Source organism: Leucopleurus acutus (assembly GCF_964270905.1).
Source record: "Leucopleurus acutus genome assembly, chromosome: 14".
NCBI lineage: Eukaryota > Metazoa > Chordata > Mammalia > Artiodactyla > Delphinidae > Leucopleurus > Leucopleurus acutus.
This window is the reverse complement of record NC_139156.1, coordinates 40,899,237-40,919,208: the sequence shown is the minus strand read 5'-3', so window position 1 is coordinate 40,919,208 and position 19,972 is coordinate 40,899,237. Positions and strand designations below refer to the sequence as shown.

Sequence of the window (19,972 nt, the reverse complement as noted above, 5' to 3'; positions counted from 1 at the left end):
TTCGTGCCCCGGTCTGGGAACATCCCACATGCCGTGGAGCGGCTGGGCCCGTGAGCCATGGCCGCTGGGCCTGCGCATCCGGAGCCTGTGCTCCTCAACGGGAGAGGCCACAACCGTGAGAAGCCTGCGTACCGAAAAAAAAAAAAAAAACTTAAAAGAAGGGATGGCATGAGATTATGTATGAAAAGTATTTACATAGCACCTGGAAAATCATAATAGCTCAATAAAAGTTAGCTCGCCACAGCAGCTATAACATAACATTACACAAATAATGTAAATGGACTTTGTGGTTTAAAGAGCACTTGACAGGTTGTTAACCTGAGACTGACCCAGCCTCAGTCACTGACTTTAAGTGGACCCTCCGCAGTTCAAACCCAGTTGTGCAAGGGTCAACTGCATATAGGTTTTTGTTTTAAATCATGTGTTTATTGAAATTGAATAGACAAAGTTAAACTTAATACTCCTTTAAATTGATCATAAGTAGAGTACCTACTGGAATTTTTATCATTCATGTTTTAACTTGTTAGTTTCAACTATACTTGGGAGAGAGGGGGTAGATTTGAAAGACTGCTAGTGGTTCTGGCAACTATCCTTATGTGTGTTTTCTGAAATAAGATCTTTTCAGATTCCAAAGAGGATCAAACCTACTCAAAGATTAAAAATTTAAAGTGGAGTCATTACTAACAACATACATATGACAGTAAAGTTTTATATATTTGAAAAAAAAACACAAAAGAAGCAGACTCACAGATATAGAGGACAATCCAGTGGTTACCAGTGGAAAGAGGGAAGGGGAGAGGGGCAATATAGGAGTAGGAGAAAAAAAAAAGCGGTTATAATGGGATTATATAAAATCATCTGTGTGAAAGTTTTGAAAATTGTAAAGCACTATAGAATTTAAGAAATCTTTCATTCAATTAAAAAAAAAAAGGTCCAGTAAACATGATTTTTTTAAACCTTGTATCTCATTTTTGACAATTTGCTACTAATGTACTAGGGAAAATCATTTAAAAAAGATATTTCTGAGTTACCCAAACTTTTGTATTAAATGATTGTTTGTTTCAGGAAAAGTATATTTAAAAACACCTTAATCTGTTAAGGTAAAATATGGCACTTTGTGGTTATAATAATTTAATAAATTAGGAATAGAGCAAAGTGAAATTACTTGTTTATTGAAATGGAAGTTAATCAGTAAGAACTGTGCAAAGAGGCTTAATATACCAAGCAATCATGATGATTTTACTTTAACTGCCTTTTCTTTTCTAAATGTGATTATGTTGTGTTACAGGGTTTATTTTAAAATATTGAGGTTTACAATCTTACAACACAAAATTGAGTAGAAGAAGTCAGACAGGAAACAGACCATGTATTATGATTCCATCAATATAAAGTTTAAAAATAAGCATAACTAATCAATGGTGTTAGAAATCAGGATAGTGGTTTCTCTGGCGAACTGGGTATGGCTGGAAGGACATGATGGACGTTCTGGGATGGTGGTAATGTTTGATTTCTTGATGCAGGTGCTGGTCCATTGGATGTGTATATTTTGCAAATTTTTATTGAGCTGTGTATTTATGATTTGTACATTTTTGTGCCAGTTTCTTACACCTCAATAAAGTTTGCATTAATGGTAAAATGTTTATTTCAGGGGAAATACCTATGTTAATCATAAGTGAAAGGATGATATTCAGCCTAATCTTTGACTGATTCAGCATGTCTTAAATTTGCTCTCAGTATATGAAAGAAATGTCTTTGATTACTTAATTCAAACTGATTTTAATTTTAGTTGGGAATGTGCTTTTTATTTCTTATTTTATACTTTGTTAAATGAATAAAAACCTGGATTCAAAGCTTAAAAATAAACACTTTGATAACTATTTTTCTTTCTTTTTTTTCTCTTTAGTGATAATGTGACCTATGTTGGAATCTAATTACTATTCCTCTAATGCAAAAACTAAGCTCTGCCGTTATGTAAAACATATGGAGCATTTAAAGAGATGAGCTGGTAGCTCGAGCTTGTCCTATTCTAAAGCTGAGAATTTTAACTTACGAATTTCAAGAAATATTTTATCCTGAAGCAAAATATCTGGATTTTTTTTACTTTAAGTTACCTTGTCTAACAGATAAATTTATCCTGAAATGTTTTAAATGGTTAAGCACATATATAGGATTTAAAGCCAGAGATTCAAACTTACGCTGAATCTCAACACACATTTGCTATTATTTACTGTTATTGTCATTATTTGTAGCCCAACTTTACCACTTACTTTGTAGTCTTTGGCTATTTACATTTAATAAAAAATTCACATTTCACTGCCTTGGTCATGTTAGCCTCATTTCAAGTGTTCAGTGGTCATATGTGGCTAGTGACCACTGCATTGGACAGAAGACATGTAGAGTATTTCCATCATTGCAGAAAATTCTATTGGACGGCACTAATTTATGTAACTAGAATAATATATTCCTCAGAGTTTTAGTTTTGTTAAACAAAATTATTTTTGTAGAATTATTAGCATTGTAATGGTAAATCATAAATGCTTGATATCTGATATTTAACAATAATATTTAATAAAATAAGAATAACCAGATAATAAAAATAGTAATTATAATAATTAAGATATAAATGTTACCCATCTAGTATCATGAATAAAGTTACATAGCCTTGTATAAATTCACTAAAAACTATCTCATCCACCATTCCACTTTCAAATATTTCACTGTGACATAATTCTCAAATTGGCATGCTGAAAAATTCCCCTGAAGTAGAAACCATAGAGCCAGGCTAATATTATTATGCTCACAGCTTTATTTTTAAAAAAGTATTCTAAGCAACTATTTCTTTTAAAATTCTAAATGTGAAGAAACCTCAACATGTAGAACATAAGTACCTACAACCAGGAAAAAAATTGGTTAATCAGGATACAAGCTGATGAAAAAGGAAGCTGGATTGGTATTCTAACCCTCTCTAATTTTGATATGGCACTAACTAATTAGGATCTCTTCATATATATATCTAGATTTAGGGCTTCCCTGGTGGCGCAGTGGTTGAGAGTCCACCTGCCGATGCAGGGGACACGGGTTCGTGCCCTGGTCCGGGAAGATCCCACATGCTGCGGAGCGGCTGGGCCCGTGAGCCATGGCTGCTGAGCCTGCGTGTCCAGAGCCTGTGCTCCACAACGGGAGAGGCCACAACAGTGAGACGCCTGCGTACCGCAAAAAAAAAAAAAAAAAATAGATTTATTGTTTAAAAGACCTGAATACTGTCCTGTTGTCATTTGAGATATTTTAATACATTATTTTTTTCCCTTTAGGAAGTAGGTTAGATCAAAAGCACAATCACACGCTATGCCTATTACACAAGACAATGTTTAGGTAAACAGTTTCATCCTTAAACCATTTTGGATCTCAGCCCAGAGTTGAACCCATGAAACATGCCAGTCAAAACACTTGGTTCATCAACTGGACTGAGTTAGTGTCTCTTGTGTCTGAGTTAGTGTCCCTTGTATTCACAGTTTAATAGTCATTATCCTTCTCATAATAGCCATTCAACCCTGTGTACACAAAGTCTATAAATCTATATAACAGCATCTAGAAAAATATAACCTTAGGAGGGCTTTATTGTGTTATTATTACACAAGAAATACAAACTGTCTCACAAACATAAATAAGCCCTTTAACAAAGGTTATTTTTTACCTGCTTATTTATAACCTGTGATTTTTCCCTCCTAGGCTACTGATAAAGATACCGGCAATTATAGTGCCATGGCATACAGACTCATAATACCACCAATTAAAGAGGGAAAAGAAGGATTCGTGGTGGAAACATACACAGGGCTTATCAAAACGGCTATGCTCTTCCATAATATGAGGAGGTCTTACTTCAAGTTTCAAGTCATTGCAACTGACGACTATGGGAAGGGCCTAAGTGGCAAAGCAGATGTTCTTGTGAGTAGATAAAACTTCAGATAGGTGGGCACATGCAAGTACTAACCAGGGGTCAGTGTTTTAATTCCTAGAACTTTTAAATGTTTGAAATAGGTCTTCCAAAACATGAATGTGATTAATTTTCATCCAGGTTGTTAATATGTATAGTTTAGAATATTAAAAAATACTTTATGGGTTGTTTTTTTTTTTCTGACATTTTGGAAATGTACCATATCGTTTTTAAACATGACTGTGACAGCAATGTCTTAAGCACTGGTTTTCTGTTTGGTCTACAGATCTCAATTTTAATATAAAGTTGGCTTTTTAAAAGCTTTAAAAAAGCATTTTTAAAATTTTAAAATGCTTCACAGAGTTGTGCTGTAGAAATTAAAATGTATGAAATTTTTATTACTGTTTACTTTTAGGCCTTTTGTAATTAAGAAAACAAAAGGAAATGTATTAGAGCAAATTCATGATCCAGCAGAGGTGACTTCCTTGTTTTACCAAAATCCCCACTGATGACATTGGTGATCCTTGACAGAGTTATATTTGGCTTCAGTCAATAATATCACTTTTCTACTCTGACTTTTTCTTAGGCTGTACACAAGGTCAGTGGTGGGTCATTACCAAGGGCAGTCTGATATTGGCATTTATTCAAAATACTCAACACCAAAGCATTTATCCTATGGAATTGCTACCAACTTTGGAAGTGTGGATTATTTAGACTTTTTTCTGATGAAATTAGTAAAAGTTATAATTATCATTACTATTGGAAATACTTGTCACATAAAGACAAAATCAAGTATAATTTTTCTTTTGCTGTTTATACCTTACTAAATCTTCAGTCTTCACTGTTCTCCTAATCTAGTTATCAGGACAATATTAACCATCAAATAGGTGCAGACTCAATCAAATTTTTCTTAGGTAATGGTGAAGACCAATCACCATAATTGTGGTGGAAATGAAGACCAGAACACTCTTTACATTTATAACAGTAAAGCTGCAACAGAATAAACAAAGGCCAGTCTAAGCCAAAACACTTTTGACATAGAAGATATTAAGGTTGGCATAGATTTTCTGATTAAAATAAGATCTGTAAACCTTATATAAAATAATGTTGTCATTTCTCTTCCTGTTATTTAAGATACGCACATTGTGGTCTTTAAGGCAACATAATAAGGATACTACACTATATAATTAAAATATTATATAATTAAAATATTACAATAACATGAACAAAACATAACTATAGGTTATATATGTAATATGTACATAAGCAATGTGAAGTTTATAGATTTCTCATTTGGACTCTAAACTATTGTGAGGAAATTTAAAAGTATATCTTTAAAATTATCCAAAATATATTTAGAAAGATAAAATTTAAGGTAAACATAATGTGATATATTTATTAACCACAATATGTATATGAGGAACCCTTCCTAGCAAAATGATATTTATTATAAAATCAGAAATCCTTTCAATCAAGAGAAGGGAGACGTAGAGAAATAAGATTTAAGCAGAGGGAACAACACATGCCAGAACCAAGAAGGAAGGGAAATCATGACAGTTCTGAAAGACTGATAGATATTTACTCAGCTTGGGAGAGTGAGAGAGAGAAAGTGAATGAGAGACAGGGCTGGAGATGGAAGTAGGTGGTCCATTTATCAATAAAAGATGTAGCCCATATTAAAAATATTAGAACTTTTTCTTAAAATAATGGGAAATCGTTGAAAAAGGTGAGTAAAGGTGAGTGAAGATATGATTTTTAATTTAGATAAAACTTTCTTACTTAATGCAAATCTGGTTTTCCCCTGAGGCTGCTACTTCTACTGCTGCCTTCTCAAGCAGTAGCTTTTGTTTGTATTCTTTTCTGTTTTTGTTTGTCACAGACTTCGTACTATCCACTGCTGGAGTAGGATCCTCAATGTACAGCATCACTGCTTCTAGACCCTCCTTCCTAGGAATCAGCCTTGATTTTCATCATCTGACTGTCACTCGCTGCCTCACTTTATTGCTGGGATCTCCCAAGCCTTGGGTCAATCCCCAACATATCTCAATGAGTTCCGTTACTGTTACTTTCTCCAACAATCCTCCAGTCCTAAGTTTGAGCAATTTCATTATATGCAGAGATGATTCTTCCAATATCCTGAACTCACAATCTCTTGAATGCCCTTCCTCCAATGGCTTTACTCTCCATCCTACTGCAACCACTTAAAACATGAGTTATTTTTGCCATTACCACTTACGGCACCCCCTCTGTAACCTCCATTTCAGACCTCCCATTCTTTGACCATAATACTAGGTGTGTTCAGCTAACTGCAGCACTCTTCTACCTCCACCAAGACCTTCAGTCTATTTCCTGTTTAGCCTACTATGTTTTCATTTTCCCTCTACCCCTCATGTTTTTCTCTTTCCTGCTTGCCAGATTTATAGTACATTATTAATTATTACAAGCACTCAATCACATAAAAATGCAACTTCCTTGCCCTCTTTCCCTACATCACACTCACTTGGAAAAAACATAACTCTTGTTAATTCCAGCTTTCTCCTTTCTCCAGACCTATATCCATGCTGGATGCCTGCAAAAACATGTACAATTATATAGTTAGTCTTACTTTAAATTGATGATGAAAGCCCCCAAGTGAGCTCTTACATTGTCCAGTAACCATATTGTATTTCCTGGTCCATTCATGTTCCTTCTCTCCTAGAAGAGCTTCTCTCTCACAATCCTCCAACGCTTCCTCATCCTCACAATTGCCTAATTAACTGGCATCCTATTTCACTGAAAGATAAAGCATTTAGAAAGATAATTCTACAATTCCTGCCACTAAATCCGCCTACTTACCAGTATTTTCACCAACATTCTATGCCTTATTTCCTGTTTGTTTAGATGAATTCTCTATGCTTTTTTTTTTTTTTTTTTTTTGGCTGCATTGGGTCTTCATTGCTGCATGTGGGCTTTCTCTAGTTGTGGCGAGCGGGGGCTACTCTTCACTGCGGTGCGCAGGATTCTCATTGTGATGGCTTCTTTTGTTGCAGAGCATGGGCTCTAGGCACGTGGGTTTCAGTAGTTGTGGCACGCAGGCTCAATAGTGGTGTCTCGCAAGCTCTAGAGCACAGGCTCAGTAGCTGTGGCGCACAGGCTTAGTTGGTCCGCGGCATGTGGGATCTTCCAGGACCAGGGCTCGAACCCTTGTCCCCTGCACTGGCAGGCGGATTCTTAACCACTGCGCCACCAGGGAAGCCCAATTCTCTATGCTTTTATCTGGAGCCATTACTTCCACATGTGCAACAGATCCAATTCTGCTCACCAGCGCTAGGACACTGTTTCAGCAATTCTCCTACTTCTTTTATACATTATCAGTAACAATAGCCCCTCTTTATTTGATTATTCCCATAACTGTGCTATTTTTCCTAGCTTCAAAAATTATAAAAAAAAAACCCTCTTGACTTACATCTCGTTCCAGCTACCACTTCATTTCTATGTTCCTCTTTCCAGAAAAATTCATTGTTAGTGCCAACTCTAATTTCTCACCATCTAACCTCTTAAACCCTCTTGAACCAAAATTCCTCTCCCAGCACTCACCCAGAATTGCTTATGTCAGCATCATCAATGGCTTTCACTTATTAAACGCACTGGTAATTTCAGTCTTCAGCTTATTTGAACCATCAGCAACACTTGATTGATTATTACCTTTCCTAGGCTTTCAGGCCACCATGCTCTTATTTTTCTCTTCCCTCACTGTTCATTCCTTCTCAACCTCTTTTGCTGGTTCATTTTCTGCTCCTGACCTTTTAGTCAATGTTCCGTAGAGCTTGGACGTTAATTCTCTTTTCTATCTGCACTCACTGACTCAGTAAACTCATTCAGTCCAACAACTTTAAAATATCGTCTATAGGGCTTCCCTGGTGGCGCAGTGGTTGAGAATCTGCCTGCCAATGCAGGGGACATGGGTTCGTGCCCTGGTCCGGGAAGATCCCACATGCCGCGGAGCGGCTGGGCCCGTGAGCTATGGCCGCTGAGCCTGTGCGTCCGGAGCCTGTGCTCCGCAACGGGAGAGGCCACAACAGTGAGAGGCCCGCGCACTGCAAAAAAAAAAAAATATATATATATATATATATCGTCTATACATTAGAAAATGTCAGATTTATATCTTCACCCCAAAGCTCATTCCTGAACAGCAAATTCAAATGTCCAGGTGTACATGCAGTGTTACATTGAATATCTACTAAAGATCTATTTATGTTTCCTAAGCTGAACTCCTCTCCCTCATTACATCTCTCCCACCTATAATCTTCCCAGTTTCGCTTGATGACCAAATGAACTTTGAATTCTTTAGGCTAAAAATTTCTTAATTCCTTTCTCTACTCAACCACACATTTAATTCCTCAGTAAATAATGTTGTGTATATATATGTACTATAAGATACATATGCTACATATGTGTGTTATCAGCACATTTTCCAAAAGTTCTGTTACAATTTGGTTGAACAATCATCATAACTCACCTGTGTCATTGTGCAAACTCACTAACTTGCTCTCATGCTTCCACGCTTGCCCTGCTAAAGTCTGGTTTTAATATAGCAAGTAAAGTGATATCTTAAAATGTAATTCAGGTCCTGTTATTTCTCTGCTCAGAACTTTCTAATATCACCCCAGTTCTTTCAGAGAAATTACTTAGATCATTATAGAAGACTATGAGACCCTTGGTAATCTGGCCTCCAATGATCCGTTTTCTACTCTTCTCCCTCTAACTCCTTTAAACCCAATAATATTGGCCAATTTGCTTTTCCTCAAATAGCCAGAAATGCTCTCACTTTAGAGATTTTGCAATGGCTCTACCTAGAATGCTTTTCCCCCAAACGTGTTCAGGACTAGCTCTCTTACCTCTTCTAAATATTTGCAAGAATGTATTTCACAGTGAAGCCTACTCTCACCATCCTAGTTAATATTGCAACATACTGTGTCATTTTACATCACTTTATTGCTTTCTTTTTTCAAAAGACTTATCATATTCATGGATTTTCCTCAGAAAAACTCCATGAGGACATATTATTTATTTATTTATTTATTTAACTCCCTGATGTTATCTCAAGCACCTAGAATAATTCCTGTTAGTGAGTACTAAATGCCTATGAGTTCAGTGAGTGAATGGCCCCTCTCTTACAATACAGGTTAGCAGTTCTCAAAGTGTGGTCCATGAAAACCTGAGGGTCCCCCAAATCATTTCAGGGCCCATGAGATCAAAACTCTTTTAATAAGGATACTAGGACATGATTTGCCTTTTTACCATGTTGCATTTGCTCTGCTGCTGCCATTGTATGCTTCATAGCCATACATAAACAGAAAAAGAGAAAGCCTGTTTCAACTAAGAATGCCCTTACTAATGCAGTAAAACATTAATTTTAACCAATGTCTACTCTTGACTAAATACTTTTTCAATATTTTCTGTAATGAAATAGGAAGTAGGTATAAAGCACTTCTGGTGTGTATGGAAGTATCATGGTTGTCTGAGAGAAAAGCTCTATGCAAGTTGAATTAGCTGCTTTTTTCAAGGAATAGCTTTTTATTTGAAAAAATAACTTAGAGATAAAATACGGTTATTCAGACTTGAATATTTGATAGGCATTTACACAAAAATGAATAAGGTGAGACTGTCAATTCAAGGAAAACAACTGACAGTATTTATTGTTAATGATGACATTCAAGCCTTCAAGCACAAATTAGAATATTGGGAAGCATGCATTCACTACTGTGAACTTGACAGCTTCCCCATTACTCAAAGACTTTTCTGATGAGATCAGTGGTCATATTAAAGAATTTGATTTTTTTTCTTGATATTGTGTAATGAAATGTGTCAACATTTGAAAAATCTGCAATATTCAGTGAACCAATATTTTCCAAATGACCAATGCAAGATGTTAAAAAAAATTCAAAGATAAAAAATCCATTCAAAGTGCAAGACAGATAAATGTATTTTAATGTAACTGAACATGGTTTTAGATTTCACATTGAAACTCACCTTGAAGAAGCTTCCACTTGAGTTTTGGTGGAGTATTGAAGAAAATATACACAATTATCTTTAAAAAGTTCTTAAGATACCTCTTCTTTTCAAGAAAAGTGAGGTGGCACCAGAGACAGGAGAGATATTGTCCAGTCCAAGCAGTAAATTGTGTGGGTCTCTATTCACTGTATAATATGTTAGCTCTGTGGCTTCCGAGCACTTGAAATGTGGCTAGGTTGCATTTAGATGTACTGTGTAAAATACACACTGGACTTCAAAGACTTAAAATGAAAAAAAAAAAGTAAAAATTCTCCTTAATAAGTTGTTTTAGATTGATTACATGTTGGAATGATAATATATTGAGTTAAATGTATTATTGAATTAATTTCACTAGTTTTTATCTTTCTATTGTGATTACCAGAAAATTGAAAATTATGTATCTGACATGTTTTTGTGTCTCACATTATATTTCTATTGGACTGCCTATCTAAACTATATGAGAATGAATAGAAAAAAAGGGGAGTTATAAGAGGTTTATGAGAAAGAATTAAAAGGATTTAGAAGTAATTATGTAAATTGATAACCTCTGTTTTTGGAATTATGTGCTGCACAAATGTTACTTTTCTTTTTTCCTTTTGACAATACCTAGTAATTTTAATCCATTACAAAGATCAATCCCAAAAATGATAAAAATAATTTTTTGGAAAAACTTTCATAGTAATTAAGGCATAAAGAATTAAGTGAAGCAACTTTAAAGTAGAATTTTTTAAGTGTTTAGTATAATAAACTGATGTGTATTTCTGAAAGTATTTGCATAAAGGCTATACTAGAAAAGTAACATAAATAAAGTCTAGTAATCTTAAACATATAAATATCTTTGCTATAGATGGTATAAGAAACCAATGATTCAGGGACATATAATATTTTTGAAAGATCAAAATTTAAGCTATAATAGCTTATTGTCTTCATAGTTAAACTATGTACCTTCTACATGAATAATATGTCAATACTTTAAGGAGATTTTTAAATTTTAAATTAAGTATTTATAGGTAAATCTAAGAAAACTACTTTTGTAGTTAAATGCAGTCTGAGTTTTGTATCTTATCAGAATTAGAAATACATTATTGTTTTAAGAGCACAAAAGCATGTTTTCAAAATAATTAAGTTCAGAAGATATTTTTGATAAATTGTAAGCTTAATATGTATATATTCCAGAGGACCTTAAATCTTAATTCATTTTGTTTAACAAATTAAAAATTCCTTTTGAAGTAATTTATCCTTCTGAATAAAGAGAAAGTACTAACAGTCCTTTAAAGGCAAATGATAAGAGTTACTTATATCTGCAAGGCCAAATTTTGCTTCCAAATAGAGTCTCTAGCACTTGAATTGATTGCATTCCAACAGTTGACTTGTAAATCAACTTCCAAAACTCAGAACTTATGTACACAAGGGGAAATTTTACCATTTCCCTGCACCAAATATAACTAACATTCTAGTTTTTCGTTGTTCTACAATTAGTGAAAATCTAACAGCTGTGTGTAATAAATCCCTGGGTGTTTGTCTTGGTAGGCTGATTGTGTAACAGAAAACTCTAAAATTTCAGTGGTTTAAACTAACAAGTTTTATTTTTCTTTCACATGACACAACAATGAGAGCATATATGGTTGGGTAGTGTTCTTGACAGCTCTCTTGCAAATGTTTCTGTGCCCTTCTCTATGGCCTCTTTATTCAGATAGAGATTGGGAAAGAAAGGGGAAGTTCACTCATGAGGCAGATTTAAGAATATTTATTTCTTCCTTTCCACTAACTTTCCATTGGTCAAAACTCCACCATACGGTTCCACTAAACTCCAGAGGAAGTTGAGAAATCTACTCTTGTTGAGAAAACAGTCCATGATTACTATTTGTTCCAGGCTGTTTGCTTTTGAGCAGAATTTTTTTTTTTACCTTTCCTGGTCCAATGTTGAAAGGAAGGGAAAAAAAGATAAGGAAGGAAGGAAGAAAAGAAAGAAGAAAGAGAGCAAAGGAAGGAAGAAAGGAAACACATTTGCACAAATCTCATATATATTTTTCTAGAGATTTTTACCATGTATTTTTACTACTAAAAACTAAAACAAAAAACAGAAAACAAAACAAAAAAATAACAAAAAACCTTATATGTAATTTCTGTCTGTTTTTTTATTCAGGACCAATACAAAAAGATAAAAAGACAAAATTACAGAAAATCTGTGATAATCCCTAATTCTAATGAACTTAGATTTTTTTTATGTGTGTGGAGACACAATCAAGATTCATGTACATGTTTAAGGGAAATTTAAACATTTGATCCCAGATGCCTGTAATGAGTTAGGGATACAGGATTGGAACTGCCAATGTTAGCGATTTGCTCACAGGTGATAATAAGATAGACACCTGGCTAGTGGGCAGACATGAATTATTAGGCCCACAAAATGGTTTGAAAGATTTCAAATTAGTTGTAAATATTTCACATAGTATTTCTTTTCCTAAAAAATGGAAAACCCCAGGAAATCTGCACCTGTTTTCCCACATGGCAACATTCATTAGAGATGAGTAGTAGGTGACCTCTTCAGAGGAGTTGTATGCTCTCTGATTTGAGAGACTTCCAGTTCTCCCTATTATTTCATACTTTCGGCTACTTCACTCATTTAGGTTACCTGCCTGGTCCCTGAAAACATTTGAGTTTGTGACTCCTGATAGGGCATCTATGGGCAACTATATTTGCAGCCTATATCAAAAATATATATAAACATGAAGTTATTCCCTAGTATAAATTATATTCAGATATATGGTGCTAAATATACCTAATCCAGAGTATCCAATTCATGGTCCTGGTGTATATGCATTTACACAATTTTAATTGTGTAATGTATGTGCAGCACAGTGTATGATTTGACTTTACAGTTTTTACATCTGTATTGGGTAATAGTAAAGATCACATATTCTGGAGATTATGCTTATTTGGGCCCAGGTTATTAATGGCTCTTTGTTTTATTAGTTTTCATATTAAAAAATTGGAATGATAGTCATAACTACCTGATACGGTGATTTATAGAATTACATGAGTGCTAATTCCTGTAGAGCATTGAGAAAAACAGTAAATGATACATTGTAAGCAGAGAATAAATGCTATGGTTTTTATTCCATTTTTCTAAATAAGAACATAGAATGGACTCTAAATGTTACATGAAAGAATGGATTCATAAACAGCTGTTAAATTAGTTCATCTTGGCCCTCTCTGTAAGTTTGTATGTATATATCTCTTTATCTACACAAACATAAAGTTGGCTAAAGCAGACATGAATTCTGTATGTGGTGATTTCATGGAATGAATTATTCTAACTATCCATATCCCAGATTCTTAGTCACAATGAATAAATGATCTCTTAGGATTTATAAAATCTAAAAGCTGGGTTTTCCATTTTTCTGAGTGTTCTTAAATAACCCAATTAAAGAAACATACAAAACCACCTTCGTTTATGCTTTTGTAAAAGCCAAGAAAACAAACGCAAAACCAACAACAGTCGAAGTCACTTAGGGTTCTATAACTTCTAAGTAAACAATTAGTCTGTCATTCTCAACCTGCTTCAACATACCTAGTAGAGATTGTGTAGCTAGAAATATCATTTATTCCTAAATTTATAAATGGGAAACCACTATGCATAGTAGGGAAGGAAAGATGTTAATTTTTGATTATAGAAATGCTAATGAGTAAAAGCCAAATGAATTCTGTTTTTTCTTCTTTCAGGTCTCTGTGGTCAATCAGCTGGATATGCAAGTCATTGTTTCGAATGTACCCCCTACTCTAGTGGAAAGACAGATAGAAGAGCTTACAGAGTAATGGTTTTTCTTTACTTATATGTTTATTTTCATATGGCTATAGTTTTTATTGAATTAAGTCATTTTAATAATTATAGTGTTCAGACTAAACATATATTTTATAATACCTTCTTAAAAACAATTTAGCTCACTCTTTTCTTGAAATAGGTAGCTTCATTTGGAATATGTGAAGATTCTAAGAGTACGTTCAAATAGGAATGAAAATTAGATGTGAGAAGATCTTATTATTCAGAATGCTTTGACTGATGGGTCAACATAAACTCAAAATGCTTCATATAACAAATAAATCATAACTTAATTATTTGAGTATATGTCTTGATTTTGTGGCCCCAGATTCTTGAAAAAGCTCATTATCTCAGTAATCCAGTCTGGGGAATGCTATTTCTCAAAGTGATGTATCTAGATGGCTAAAGCTTATTCTTTTAAAAACTAAGATTGCTAATTTTAAACAACATATATTTAAATTATTCTAAAATATATGTCATTCCCCTCTGCCTTTTGAACAGTGTGTACACTGTACATGGCTGAATATGTTATTGTTGACAAATTGTGATTATGAATTCACAGTTGTCTAATATTCTAAATGTTATCAAGGATTATTAAAATGTCTTTACTATTTCACTCTTAACTACCCTAACCTAGCCTTCCGTCATTTAATAATTTTATAGTTGTATTTGTTAGTTATCCCTTGTCTTCTGTTGAGTTCATGTTGACAGATGTCAATTACTGTCAATTTGTCTCTTTTGAGCAAAATATCTTATACTTCCAAGTTGCCAGAAGAAGCTTCAGATTGTCATACAGCTAACCTTTTAGTAATTATGTGTGAAATAAAATACAATAGGCACTGATTAAGGCATGAGAGACTCTCCTGTAATAAAAGCATATGTGCTTTGCAACCATTACTTGTTAGTTTCACAAAATTTAACCTATGGGTGTCACATAAAATGTCCTATGAAAGAGGTGATTATCAACATTTAAGTGTAGAATAGCAATCACACAGTGTCTTGTTTACTTCTGCAAAAGTGGTTTACACATGCTTAACCTTTATTAAAATAATAGCTGATTACACCTGAAAAAAGTTAGAATTATGCCTGTCTCTTAGCTGCTTTAATGTCATCTATTGAGGCAGGCTTTTCTGATTACCCTATCCAAAATAGATGACACTCTTCTCAACCTCTAAGCCTTTGTTCTGCTTTTGTTCAAAGCATTATTTAATGTTTATATTTATATCAATTTAACATAAGCTTCATAAGGATAGGAAATCTACTTTTCACTACCATAATCCCAGTTATATAGTAAGCATTTGATGCATTTTACTGAATGAAAATGTTATACAAGCAAAATCATGATGCCCTTTTCTTCATATTGAGACAAAATTTATAAAAACTGGAAAAAATGGCAATGTAAAAGTATAATTTCATAGCAATTATATGATTTATTCCTCTTACATGGATATGAAGATATGAAAGAGAAAAATCAGGCATCTTTCAAGTCTTGAGAGAAATATATCACTGTGAAAGGAGCTTTGACTTCATATAATACTGGTTGTGAAACATGAGCTTCGGCAAATAATTTAATCTTCCCCAGACTCATTTTCACCACTTGTTGACCAGATAAAACTCCTGTCATAGAACTGTTGTGAGAACTAAATAATATAAGCCATCTAGGACAATGGAAATTGTGAACATTCAATGAATAATAGATATCCTATACATATGAGGTTAGTGATCCAAAGTCAGTAGGGTAAGGCAGAGAGATGCCAGAGTTTCTGCATGTTCTATTAAAAGAGCATAGTTTAGTAATGGAGCTCAGACTATGGGTTCAAATAAACAAGTTTGAATCCTGTTATAGCTGTGTGACCTCTGAGAAAGATATTTAACACTTAGGACCACATTTTCTCATCTTGAAAACTGGAATAAGGATGTCAATCTTGTGTTGCTTTTGATGGAATGAAACATAAATTTGCTAGTGCAGTAAGCACAGCAGGCACATGCCAGATTCCCTTTTATAGTTTTTTTTTTTTTTTTTTACAATCTGTGTTAATTTAGAGATTCTTAAGCACAACAACTTTGGATCTCTTTTTAAAAAAAGAGGCTTTATTTTTCAGAGCACTTTTATGTTCATAGGAAAATAGAGTAGAAGATACAGAGAATACCCATATACTTCTTTCCCCCACACATATAGCTTCCCTCACTATCCACATCTTACACCAGAGTAGTGCATTTGTTATAATCAACAAACCTAGTTCGACACGTCATAATCATCCCAAATCCATAATTTGCATAGGGTTCACTCTTGGTGTTGTACATTCTGTGGTTTGGACTAATGTATAAAGACATGTATCTATCACTGTAGTATCATACAGAATAGATTCACTGCTCTAAAAAATCCTCCATGCTCCACCTATTCAAACCTCCCTTCCCCACTAACCCCCAGAAATCAGTGATCTTTTTACTATATCCATAGTTTTAGCTTTTCCAGAACATAATACCCTTGGAATCATATAGTATGATGTCATTATGATTGCTTTTTGAAAGCTACTTTAGTAGATGGAAGTAGAGATAAAGACTGTTAGATCTAATCCAGCACCATGAAGCCCAAAACGCTCATTCTCAGTGTCTTGGGGTGGCCAGGAGGGGATGGGAAGGGCATAATGAAAACATACATATAGCCAAGGTAGACAGCAGAGTACCAATCTATTAATTAAAAATAGGAATGGGATAGGGAGGATGGGAGGGAGACGCAAGAGGGGGGAGATATGGGGATATACGTATATGTATAGCTGATTCACTTTGTTATAAAGCAGAAAGTAACACACCATTGTAAAGCAATTAAACTCTAATAAAGATGTTAAAAATATATATAGGAATTTATTGTTCCAGTGACCAGACTAACGAACACATTCATTTCCTGTAGACGTTCTTAGATGACAAATCACATCATCATCAAAGCCATGTTCTGTATTTCCTATGAGACTTAACCCTATCTTAAGAAGGGGAAACTTGAACTGCATATGATCATCACTTTTATTTTTTTCTTTAGGTAGGCCCATATATGAGGCCATATATGAGGCCAGATCATAATCCAAAGCTTTTTTGATAAGAAAAAAATCAGTACAAATTGGGAGAGTTGATGAAAGAAAAAATTCATGACCTAATATATCCATTTCACAATGGGGAAGGTTTTTCAGAAGGGGTCAGTATCCTTTGATAGCTAAGAGCACAGTGCCTGGAAAACAGAATGCTCAAAGAGTAAATGTTAGCTGCTATAGGAATGCTAATAATTACTTCCCACTCCCTTGGAACTGGCTGAAATGGCTCTACTGAACAAAATTTTTATTACTTTGTTTTTTAATGCTTATAGAATTAACCAGTGACCCTTTGCAATGAAACACATCTCTTTTTAATTATATTAATGTATTCAGCAAATTCCCCCATAATGCGAAGCTATGCCCCTTACAAGTGGCCTCACATGTTTATGTTTTGAAGAATTTTAGGTTGACCTTAGCATGTATCTCTTTGTGAGCCTTGTTTTTCTCTTACAAATTCTTGAGATTGAGTAGAAATAGCTGTGAGGATAAGGTTAAGGAGACCTTATTATAACCTAGAAATGATTGGCAGTAATGTCTAAAGAAGCTAAGAAATGTTTGCATTTTGTGTCTTCTTCCTTTCTCTTTCCACTTCACCATGAAGCCCAGATAAAGAAGTTTGGGATTCTAAAATTTAAATCCTTAAGAATCTATGGAAATGGCATTTTCAAAAATATAAATAAAAGAGTTTAGAAATATTGTGTTATAGTATGAATCAGAATTGATAACTTAGATCTTGGAGTTGATCAAATGCTTCTCTTACTTTCTAAATACAATATGGAAATTCAGTGAAATCAGGACTTTATTGATGTAGTTATTGCTCTGGTTTGGAAGAGTCTATTTCCTAGAATATTTACATAGCATATGAAAGTGTAATTAATTTATAGCTCCTGGAATTAAGGTTCCAAACATACTTTAGAAATCTAGCCAAAATGTGTATTTCTGGGATAAGAATGATAAAGTCTCTTGGGAAGAAAACCTATGAAACAGTAAAAAATAAGTGCCAGCACTTACATTGTCTTAAATCTGCATAATAAAGACTTGGTGTTGAGGGGAAGGGTGAAGTTGAAAGGTAAATCAATCAACACATTATCTTTGATCATTTTTACCTACCCTTTGCTTTAGAGTTGAGGAGCTCAGGGAACTTTCTATAAAGGGATATATTAATAGTTTAGTAAGTATAAATTTAAAAATAATATTTTTACTTTTAATAATGTTATTTAAATTTTGTTATTTCATTAAGTTAATTCTTTTTATTATAATATTTAAATGTTAACAATAATTAGTAATTTATGTAGCAAAATCCTTTTGCAAATAAAACTTTATTTCCAAAAAGAGGTAGTAGGCTGGATTTAGCCTGAGGGCTCTAAGTTAGCAACTCCTAATTTTAGAGCATTATACATTGTAGAGAGAAAAAGTTACAATGCAATATCTATTCTATTCAAACTCCTATAGGAAAACACATTGGGGAACATCTTGTGTGAAATTCCCAAGTAATATATATTACTATTTTTTTTCCTAGGAAGGCTGTTCCTTTTGAATTCAGAGGACCTAGGCTCAAGCCCTGGCCCACCAGTGACTAGGAGGTCTCGGGCCAGGAAATTAAACTTTTTGATTCCTAATATCCATATCTTAAAGCTGGCAATTTAGTCATTAAAAAAAGGATAGGGCTTCCCTGGTGGCGCAGTGGTTGAGAGTCCACCTGCCAATGCAGGGGACACGGGTTCGTGCCCCGGTCCGGGAGGATCCCACATGCCGCGGAGTGGCTGGGCCCGTGAGCCATGGCCGCTGAGCCTGTGCGTCCGGAGCCTGTGCTCCACAATGGGAGAGGCCACGGCAGTGAAAGGCCCGCGTACCGCAAAAAAAAAAAAAAAAAAAGGATAGTTTCTGGTTGTAAGCACTGTAGATTTAACAGTGAACTAAAGCAAAGTCCCTGTTCCCATGATGCTTACATTCTGTTGGGGGAAAACAGCAAATAGAATAAGAATAATAAATTAATTTATAATGTGATGCTAAGTAGTGATAACTATGATAAAGACAAATAAAAGTAACAATATAAAAATATGAAAGAGAAGTACTATTTCATATAGGATGATTGAGGAAAACCTTTCTAATAAGGTGAAAGCTGAGCAGAAACCTGAGAGAAGTGAGGGAGAAAGTCATGGGTCTGCGGTGATGTGGGGAGGGTTGGGGTGGAGGGAGTTATCCCAGAAAGAGGACACCACAGATATGAAAATCAAGATTAAGGGGCATACTGGTCATATCAAGATATAGATGTCAAGGTAGGGAATGAGTTATATAGGATCTCATAGGCCACTTGAAGGATTTAACATTTTACTCTGCACAAGATAGAAAATCCTTATAACTATCCAATATAGTAGCCACTAGTTCCATGTGGTTATCGAGTGCTTGAAAAGTGACAGTTCCAAATGAGAGGTGCTGTAAGTGTAAAATACACATCAGATTTCAAAGACTTAGTACAAAAAAGAAAGTAAAATATCTCCTTAATATTTTTATATGGATTACATACTGAAATGATCATTTTTGGATAGATTTAGTTAAATAAATATATTAAATTAATCTCACCATTTTTATTTTTAATTTTCTAATGTGGCTACAAAAAATTTGAACTTACATGTGTAACTTGCATTGTATTTCTTTTGGGCAGCATTGCTTTAAATGTTTTGCACAGAAAAATAACATTCTAGCTTAAGTTTTAAAAGATTGTTGAGTGGGAGATCAGGAGACAAGTTACGAGTCTAGAGCAGTAGTCCAGGAGAGAGATCAATGTGGCTTGGACTGGTGGTAGGTATGGATATAGGAAGGGGTTAAGTTAAGGGTATAATTTTGAAGGTACAACCTACCGAATTTGTTATGGATTGGATGTATGAGAAAAGGTAAGAAACAATAATGACTCCTAGGTGTTGGGTCTGAGCAAATAAAATAAAAATAATATTTGCCATACTTGGACACTGAAGAATTTGATAAAATTATACATGGCGAAAGTAATGGTGTGTTCTTAGAGAGGATTGACTTTATTTAGCAATAGTTGATTCACATCCATAAAGACCCCAGATGTCAGCTTGCACTCTCACCATC

At 34.4% G+C, this 19,972-nt stretch overlaps 1 protein-coding gene across 7 annotated transcripts in view; it reads left to right on the top strand.

The window, feature by feature from the left end:
- The window catches only part of PCDH15 (protocadherin related 15), a gene marked incomplete at both ends in the record, with an annotated part of 708,164 nt that overhangs the window by 645,894 nt on the left and 42,298 nt on the right, over positions 1 to 19,972 (top strand). For all 7 annotated transcript variants that reach the window (XM_082854334.1, XM_082854333.1, XM_082854332.1 and 4 more), the window contains 2 exons: positions 3,730 to 3,945; positions 13,694 to 13,782. In XM_082854334.1, coding sequence (XP_082710460.1) covers positions 3,730 to 3,945; positions 13,694 to 13,782 — 305 coding nt within the window. The remainder of the gene's footprint in view (positions 1 to 3,729; positions 3,946 to 13,693; positions 13,783 to 19,972) is intronic.